The sequence below is a fragment of the Schistocerca nitens genome, chromosome 5, assembly GCF_023898315.1.
Source record: "Schistocerca nitens isolate TAMUIC-IGC-003100 chromosome 5, iqSchNite1.1, whole genome shotgun sequence".
NCBI lineage: Eukaryota > Metazoa > Arthropoda > Insecta > Orthoptera > Acrididae > Schistocerca > Schistocerca nitens.
In genome coordinates this window covers 614,523,001-614,532,660 of record NC_064618.1, presented here as the reverse complement: position 1 = coordinate 614,532,660, position 9,660 = coordinate 614,523,001, and the positions used below count along the sequence as shown (strand labels likewise).

The window sequence follows — 9,660 nt, the reverse complement described above, 5'->3', positions numbered from 1 at the left end:
TATTTCATTCATGTGAAGCCTATATTTCTGTTGTTGACTATTGTTATTATCACAGACGCTCTGCTTGACACTTTAAATGTATTTTGTGAATTCTAATGAGTCACCCGTTCTTACACTTCACTCGACTTTCCAATACATGAATAATTTTGTAAATGTAATTACGATGGCTATCCACAAAGTACATTACGTTTTGGAATTAAAAATAAATAAAGTATTGAAAATTGTTTTTATTATATACAGATGAAAGGCACACTTAAATACTGTTGCTGCAGGTAACAAAATCGAGAGGAGAGTCGCGACTGTTATAGTCGTGCTAGTATTGTCAAAGAACTTCTTCAGCGTGACTCTGAAATGCAAAAAGTCGTTTAACCGGCATGAATTATTTTCGAATGTGCATGCCCGCACCACTACATCCATGATAACACGCCAAAGTTGAAAGTGATAAAATATGAAATTCTCTCACTATACACATAAATCGATATCTATCGAATTACAATTATTGACATATGTTGTGGTTATAGAAAAAAAAAAGCAAAGGTGTTTGTAAACAGTGTACAGGTGATTTGTTTTAGCCGGTTTTAGCTTGAGGGTGTGTAATACAGTTGTGTGTGTGTAGCATATAATTTGGTTTATATTGTGAATGATTAGTGTTTCCTTTTTGCAGGTTTATGACTAAAAGTTGGAGAAGGGAAGGATAGTAAACCGACGAAATAATTCGTTTCTAAACACAAGGAAATGCCTCTAAGTGTCCGTGCAGCCGGTTTTGTAATTTTTAGGTACATCAGCAGTAAAATTGAGTACCTGTTACTACAGGCGTCATATGGGGAGCATCATTGGACACCTCCAAAAGGTAAGAGTGATTTTTTTTTTATCTAGCCGATAACGGTAATTTTACTACAGGTGACATGACATCACGCTCCACCTCTCTCCTCAGATAGAAATTATGTACGTATGTCGTACACGACAATGGAAAATTTAAAGGAGGAGGTCCACTTAGTAGCGTTCACACGATCATCCAGCGGTGGAAACGTGCATAGTACCCATGAAAATCGGAATAGGCAATCGTTATTAGCTATGTAGCTCTATTGTTTTGCATATTTGTCACAACGTATGGGAGAATTCGGGTCGACAGAAGCGTCCGATCCCACGCGTTGGCTTTGACCCGTGACGTAAGGGTGTTGTCGTGTGTGACGTCATGACGGCGCGGAGTTTGGTTTGAGCGTGGCTGTTTCCAGTTCTGTTTTATCTTATTTTATTTACTTTTCTGATCTATCCGTTCTATCTCGTGAGATTTTTTTTTTTTTAAATTTAAAAACACATTACGTATTTTAATTATCTGTTTCCTCCAATTTCTGTTTTAGTTTACTATATTTATCTTTCTGATCTGTTCGTTCTATCCCGTGAGATTTTTTTTAAAAAAGACAAAAAACACTAATCAGCTACTGAAGCATCTTTATCTTCTATGGGTTGCAGGGGTTACGACCCCTGGGGAGGTGGGTGGGTATTCATGCATGGCTTTCAGTTGCACGTTGTAGCTACGCAAGGCGTCTAAATTTGTTTATATTTACTTTGTCCCCCACCCAAAACACCCCATTTCCCGCGCTTGTCCCGTTAGTGTCATTAGGCTTCTTGTGGAAAGTGTGTGTGTGTGTGTGTGTGTGTGTGTGTGTGTTTGTTTGTTTTTGTTTCCGCCATATTTGTGACGTCATGGGTCAAAGCAGACGGGTGGGATCGGACGCTTCCTTATTTCCAATTCTTCACATGCTACTAGTCATTTCCTTTCCTGTGCCACTTTCAAATAGTGAAGGAAAATGACACCCTGTCAGCCTTGCTATGAGCCCTAACTTCTCCCTTATTATCTTTGCAACCGTCATGTTAAATGTTTGCTGGTGGCAGTATAATCATTTTGCAGCTGGCCTCAAATGCCGGTTCTCTAAATTTTTCTCAGCTGGACCTCGTGAAAAAATGTTCATCTTCCCTCCAGGGATTCCATTTTGAGTTCCCATAGCATCTCTATAATAATTGCTTGCAGACGGAACCAACTTCTAACACATCTAGCAGCATGCCTCTGAATTGCACAGACCTTCATCAACAGTCTGCATGGGGCACTGTGTTAAATGATTACCAGAAATCTAGGAATGTGGAATTTGCGTGTGCTCTCATTCGTGGTCCACAGGATATCATATAAGAAAATGAAATGTAATACGTTAGCATTTGAAATGTTTTCAAGGATTCTGCAACCAACCGATGTTAAGGACTGGTATGTGACTATGTGCATCCGTGCTTTTTCCTTTGTTGTGCACTGGAGTCACCTGCAGTTTTTTCCAGCTGCTTGGGACTTTGCAAAGGGCAAGAGATTTGTGATAAATGCAATCTAAGTAAGGGGTGAAAGCCGCAGAGTAATCTCTGTAACACCAAATTGGAATTCTGTCTGGACCTGGCAACTTACTTTTTTTCAACTCTTTCAGTTGCTTCTTTAACCCAGGGATGCCTATTTCTATGTCCTCTATTCAGCAGTCTGTGTGTCAGTATGTCTCTATGATTATTCTGTGTGAATAATTTCTTAAACGTGAAATTTAAAGCCTCAGCTTTCTGTTTACTGTCTTCTACTGCCACCCCAGACTGGTTGACAAATGATGGGATAGAAGCCTTTGACCTACCTAGTGATTTTACACACAAGCAAAGTTTTCACTTCTTGATAAGATCTTTTGCTAAGATTAATGGTGGAAGCTGATGTGCACTTCTTGCATTGATCTTCTTACTGATGCATGATTTTCTATTAACTTTTGCCTGTCACCATTTACACTTGCTATCAGTCTGTTGGTAGGGAGGAGGGGGGTGAAAAAAAAGGCAAACAGAAAATAGCAGCATCAAATGTTCTTATGACCTGTAATCTATGCAAGTATTGCCTGCTATCATGAATTTAAATTTAAGCATTCCTTACAGGTTTATGGGCTAACCAGAGGCAAGTGTTGCATTAATTTATTGCTGAATGCTGATAATACTTTGCTGTGTCAAAGAGTATTGTAGAAAATACTGCCTTAACCAACCTAACCATTTGTTTTAGGCACTTAATTTATACGTGATAGTGTTTGTTGTTCGTAACATAAGTTAATCTAGGGACCAATGACCTCAGCAATTTGGTCCCTTAGGAATTCACACACATTTGAACATTCTTTCATCTAATGTTGTGGTCATATAAGTGTCAGTTGGAAATGACTGAGCAATGTAGGTTGAAAACTCTTAAGCTGAAAAAGACATTTTTGGCTATAAATGTATTGGACAGCCAAAATAATCTCATCACCAATTATATAGAGAATTATAACTATTCTTTCCCCCATAAAATTACGAAATTATCGTATCTGCTGGCAGCAGGTTGAACATTACTTCAACCTCACTAATTGAAATTGTACACTCAAGACTACAGTATACTGGAATATAAATGTAAAACAAATTAAGAAACGGACAAATTCATTGTGAAATGAGATTCCCAAGGAAGAAGGGTGCCACTAATTCTTTCACCAGAAATGTTGCTAATCAGTGGAAAAAAGTCAAGCTAGATGAACGAGTAACATTTATTAGGTAATTACTTTTGAGAAAACAAACATGTCGTAGTACTGTTAAGTTGCCATTGTTAGCACTTCATTAGATATGCTACAAAAATAATGCCAGTCATTGAGGATGGAAGGCACCTGCATTGTGTCAAAATTTGTAATGGATGATACCCTGCTGCTGAGCGCACACATCAACAGCTGCTCATCTGCTGAGTTTGTGCCTCCATGTGAATACCAAAGCATCCATTACCACCAGTCAGCTTTGACCTGTGATGTCATCAAAATGGTGGGCACTGCCATTTCACACTTACACAGTGTGTCATCCAAGACATCACACACTAAGCACATGAAGAAAAACATTATTATGACATCACCTATAATCCAATTAATTCAAGGAAGAGCATCAGTCTAGCAGGACACCCACAGGAATTTGGGGTTTTGGACAGGACAAAGTGAACAACATACCTGCTAACAATACACAGAAAAAAAAGGAGCAAAAATTCACAAAAATCTGGTATCGAAAAAGTTACTTGTTCAGCTCAAACGAACCCCACAATACCATGAAAGTGAAAATCACTCCAAAGGCTGGTATCAAAAAGTTCACTTGACCTGTATCCTGTATAGCTGAACCAAAGCCCACAATGCCAACAAACCAAAACTCCCATGTCTAAACTATTATCAAAAACCCAACCTGAGCAAAATAACTGCAAAACACACCATGATACCCGCATATCAACTAATAGCTACGGACTTCAGTCAACAACTCAGCACACAATATCATAAAAATTTGCCCCAAAATCAGTTTCCACTCCAACATATCAAAGAAAATTATGCACATAAACACCCCTCCCCCTCCTCCTTCCCTCTTCAAACCACTAGATTTAACTTACAAACTTAGGGCTGTATATTTTACCAACAAATTTCAACACTGCAATTGACAATAGTTTTCAGGCAAACTCTTCCTTCAGCAGAGCTCATAAACTTGATACTCTATAGTATTAGCACCAGCCTCCATTACATAATTTTAAAATTCTGCACACTTGATTCATCACTTAATGTTGAGAACCCCTGCTCCCTAAAGAAAATTAATCTAAAATAATAGTAGAGCCCTCTACATTGTATTGCTCAATTAATCCAACCAAAACCCATTTTGTCTGCCTACCTGCCAAACTGAAAAATCACATCAGTAAATGTAGCCAGCGGGGGGGGGGGGGGGGGGGGGGGAGGATGCCGCTTACAACCAGACTCCAATAACACAACTACCACTCTACTTAGCTTTCCCAAACACAGACTTGTCAGTTTCCGCACCTAATCCTGCACCCAACACCCCTCAAAACAATCCTCTATACTTCATAAACTCAGAATGAACATCCAGACATATTGCTAAAGTCCGTCTCATGGGTACAAAACCCTGTCAAAGATAATAAGTCAGCAGAACACTATACTACTTATCCCTTGTTAGACTCAGCCACTTCAATTAATTTCATTACTTCACCCCACTGTTGATCCTTCATACATTCCACCACAAGGCCAAATAACTGCTGAGATTTAAATGTCGTATCCATGTTGTCGCCCATGGTGGCATCTTATGTACGACTGGCAAATTTTGTTGTTTAGGTACATAACTAGTAACAAATGATAAACAAAAATTAAATTTCCAACCATTAACAACACGGTAACATACCATTTCCAAAGCTAAAAACAAATCAGTAGTCAACAACATTAAAATGACTCTGACAAGCCAGCAAAAATAGACTTCTAGAATAGGGAGTAATATAACAGCACCTTAGTCTGTGAGCTTCACTAACATCACTGAAGTACAACTCCTAAAGATAGACATTCAGCAATGGTGTGCCACCACAGAAAACAAAATGCCATCTCCAAACATGATGGATTTCAGATACATGGTTTAAACATAGCATAGCTATGTCACAGAGCAGAGTCGTGCCATATTATGTTCTCCGTGCATTTACTTTTATTTAGTTATTGTATACTCTTTCTTCCTAGAATTTCTTTTTGATGATTGCTTCCTACGATCTTTGTGTCATATTTACTTCACTTGTGCTTCTCTTGTTTGTCACTTCTCAAACGCTCTTCTAAATTGTTAAATTTCCAGATATCGTGTGTTACATGCGTGTAATTGCTAACATTCAGCTCATTCTGTCTGTATATATATCCTTAGGCATGGGCTCCTGAATACCATTCCTGTGCAACCCTCTCTATATATTATGTTAAGGTGCTCAAACTTGTATTTTTTGTGTGTCTGTGAACCTACTATCATCCAGTTAACTCATTAGATTTTTATTGTATCTGTCTGCAGATAGGCAGCTGCTGCTGTTCCATTTATAAATTTTAGAAGTACATATTAGTGGTTGCAAGTGAAATGAAATTTTCTTGTTTAAATATCGTATCACTGATTCCAAATAGATAGTAAGTAATAATGGAAACAACATGTAGATAATCATATCAGAAAAGTGGATTTGGGTCACTGTCCCCATGATGTATGATGTGGATGATATCCACTAAACTTTGAAGCTAGAAATTGTTGTTGTTGTTGTGGTCTTCAGTCCAGAGACTGGTTTGATGCAGCTCTCCATGCTACTCTATCCTGTGCAAGCTTCTTCATCTCCCAGTACCTATTGCAACCTACATCCTTCTGAATCTGTTTAGTGTATTCATCTCTTGGTCTCCCTCTACGATTTTTACCCTCTACGTTGCCCTCCATTACTAAATTGGTGATCCCTTGATGCCTCAGAATATGCCCTACCAAACAACCCCTTCTTCTAGTCAAGTTGTGCCACAAATTTCTCTTCTCTCAAATTCTGTTCAATACCTCCTCATTTGTTATGTGATCTACCCAACTAATCTTCATCATTCTTCTGTAGCACCACATTTCGAAAGCTTCTATTCTCTTCTTCTCTAAACTATTTATCGTCCATGTTTCACTTCCATACATGGCTACACTCCATACAAATACTTTCAGAAATGACTTCCTGACACTTAAATCTATACTTGATGTTAACAAACTTCTCTTCTTCAGAAACACTTTCCTTGCCATTGCCAGTCTACATTTCATATCCTCTCTACTTCGACCATCATCAGTTATTTTGCTCCCCAAATAGCAAAACTCATTTACTACTTTAAGCGTCTCATTTCCTAATCTAATTCCCGCAGCATCACCCGATTTAATTCGACTACATTCCATTATCCTTGTTTTGCTTTTGTTGATGTTCATCTTGTTTCCTCCTCTCAAGACACTGTTCATTCCTTTCAGCTGCTCTTCCAGGTCCTTTGCTGTCTCTGACAGAATTACAATGTCATTGGCGAACCTCAGAGTTTTTATTTCTTCTTCATGGATTTTAATTCCTACTCTGAATTTTTCTTTTGTTTCCTTTATTGCTTGCTCAATATACAGATTGAATAACATCGGGGAGAGGCTGCAACCCTGTCTCACTCCCTTCCCAACCACTACTTCTCTTTCATGCCCCTCGACTCTTATAACTGCCATGTGGTTTCTGTACAAATTGTAAATAACCTTTCGCTCCCTGTATTTTACCCCTGCCACCTTCAGAATTTGAAACAAAGTATTCCAGTCAATATTGTCAAAAGCTTTCTCTAAGTCTACAAATGCTAGAAACATAGGTTTGCCTTTCTGTAATCTATTTTCTAAGATAAGTAGTAGGGTCAGTATTGCCTCACGTGTTCCAACATTTCTATGGAATCCAAACTGATCTTCCCCAAGGTCAGCTTCTACCAGTTTTTCCATTTGTCTGTAAAGAATTCATGTTAGTATTTTGCAGCCATGACTTATTAAACTGAAAGTTCGGTAATTTTCACATCTGTCAACACCTGCTTTCTTTGGGATTGGAATTATTATATTCTTCTTGAAGTCTGAGGGTATTTCACCTGTCTCATACATCTTGCTCACTAGATGGTAGAGTTTTGTTAGGTCTCGCTCTCCCAAGGCTGTCAGTAGTTCTAATGGAATGTTGTCTACTCCCAGGGCCTTATTTCGTCTTAGGTCTTTCAGTGCTCTGTCAGAATATTCACGCAGTGTCATATCTCCTATTTCATCTTCATCTACATTCTCTTCCATTTCTATAATATTGTCCTCAAGAACGTCGCCCTTGTATAGACCCTCTATATACTCATTCCACCTTTCCGCTTTCCCTTCTTTGCTTAATTCCTACTCTGAATTTTTCTTTTGTTTCCTTTATTGCTTGCTCAATATACAGATTGAATAACATCGGGGAGCTCTTGATATTCATGTAAGTTGTTCTCTTTTCTCCAAAGGTCTCTTTAATTTACCTGTAGGCAGTGTCTATCTTACCCCTAGTTATGTGCGCCTCTACATCCGTACATTTGTCCTCTAGCCATCCCCACTTAGCCATTTTGCACTTCCTGTCGATCTCATTTTTGAGACGTTTGTATTCCTTTTTGCCTGCTTCATTTACTGCATTTTTGTATTTTCTCCTTTCATCAATTAAATTCAATATCTCTTTTGTTACCCAAGGATTTCTATTAGCCCTCCTGTTTTTACCTACTTGATCCTCTGCTGCCTTCACTATTTCGTCTTTCCAAGCTACACATTCTCCTTCTACAGTATTTCTTTCCCCTATTCTTGTCAATCGTTCCCTAATGCTCTCCCTGAAACTCTCTACAACCTCTGGTTCTTTCAGTTTATCAGGTCCCATCTCCTCAACTTCCCACCATTTTGCAGTTTCTTCAGTTTTAATCTACAGTTCATAACCAATAGATTGTGGTCAGAGTCCACATCTGCCTCTGGAATCTCTGTCTTACCGTTATATAATATATCTGAGACCTTCCAGTATCTCCAGGCTTCTTCCATGTATACAACCTTCTTTCATGATTCTTGAACTAAGTGTTAGTTATGATTAAGTTATGCTCTGTGCAAAATTCTACCAGGCGGCTTCTTCTTTCATTCCTTACTCCCATTCCATATTCACCCACTACATTTCCTTCTCTTCATTTTCCTACCATAGAGTTCCAATCACCCATGACTATTAAATTTTTGATTCCCTTCTCTATCTGAATAATTTCTTTTATCTTATCATACATCAGTCTCTTCGTCATCTGGGAGCTAGTTGGCATTTAAACTTTTACTACTGTGGTAGGCGTGGGCTTCCTATCTATCTTGGCCACAGTAATGCGTTCACTATGCTGTTTGTAGTAGCTTACCTGCATTCCTATTTTCCTTAAACCTACTCCTGCATTACCCCTGTTTGATTTTGTATTTATAACCCTGTATTCACCCAACCAGAAGTCTTGTTCCTTCTGCCACCAAACTTCACTAATTCCCACTATATCTAACTTTAACATAACTATTTCCTTTTTAAAATTTTCTAACCTGCCTGCCCGATTAAGGGATCTGACATTCTACACTCCAGTCCGTAGAACGCCACTTTTCTTTCTCCTGATAACAACGTCCTTCCGGAGATTCGAATGGGGGACTATTTTACCTCCGGAATATTTTACCCAAGAGGACACCATCATCATTTAACCATACAATAAAGCTGCCCCTTTTCAGGATCCACATGTTTGTCTGGCCTCTCAACAGATACCCCTCCATTGTGGTTTGACCTATGGTACGGCTATCTGTATCGCTGAGACACGCAAGCCTCCCCGCCAACGGCAATGTCCATGGTTCATGGGGTATGCTGGAAATAATTATATTACGTAAGGTGTGAAAGTATTTTAAGTATTTTCTGCCTTGTTATACTTAAAAATTCTATACTACTGCAAAAAATGTTAGCTAAGAAAGGATTAGCAATATTAGTGCCATATATAAACAATAACACAATGATATTATTGCCATAATCCACAGCATTTATAATGCACTTGGTTGTAGCAAAATGTTTCCTGTCTTATAACATGACATTACTAGTTTTTGTATGTACCGCTGTGCTTGTATGAAGAAGTTATTCAGGATGCCATTATTGTCACACGTTTTGACATTTAACTGGCTGCGGGAAGTATCTGAGTGAACTCCAGTCCTTTATTATATTTTCCAGCAATTATGTTCCCGTGCCTGCTGTTATAATAACTGATAGTGTTTTCGTTTCATCAAGGGTATACATACAGACCA

The 9,660-nt window shown here is 38.5% G+C and overlaps 1 protein-coding gene across 2 annotated transcripts in view; it reads left to right on the top strand.

Moving 5' to 3' along the window:
* The first annotated feature begins 333 nt into the window (after nt 1-333).
* LOC126260944 (bis(5'-nucleosyl)-tetraphosphatase [asymmetrical]) overlaps nt 334-9,660 on the top strand; it is a 66,659-nt gene continuing 57,332 nt past the window's right edge. Inside the window, exons 1-2 of one of the 2 annotated variants that reach the window (XM_049958453.1) lie at nt 334-558; nt 665-850. In XM_049958453.1, the coding sequence (XP_049814410.1) occupies nt 736-850 (115 nt within the window). In that variant the 5' untranslated portion in view covers nt 334-558; nt 665-735. Of the gene's footprint in view, nt 590-664; nt 851-9,660 lie in introns of both variants that reach the window. The other variant, XM_049958452.1, reaches the window with a different exon arrangement.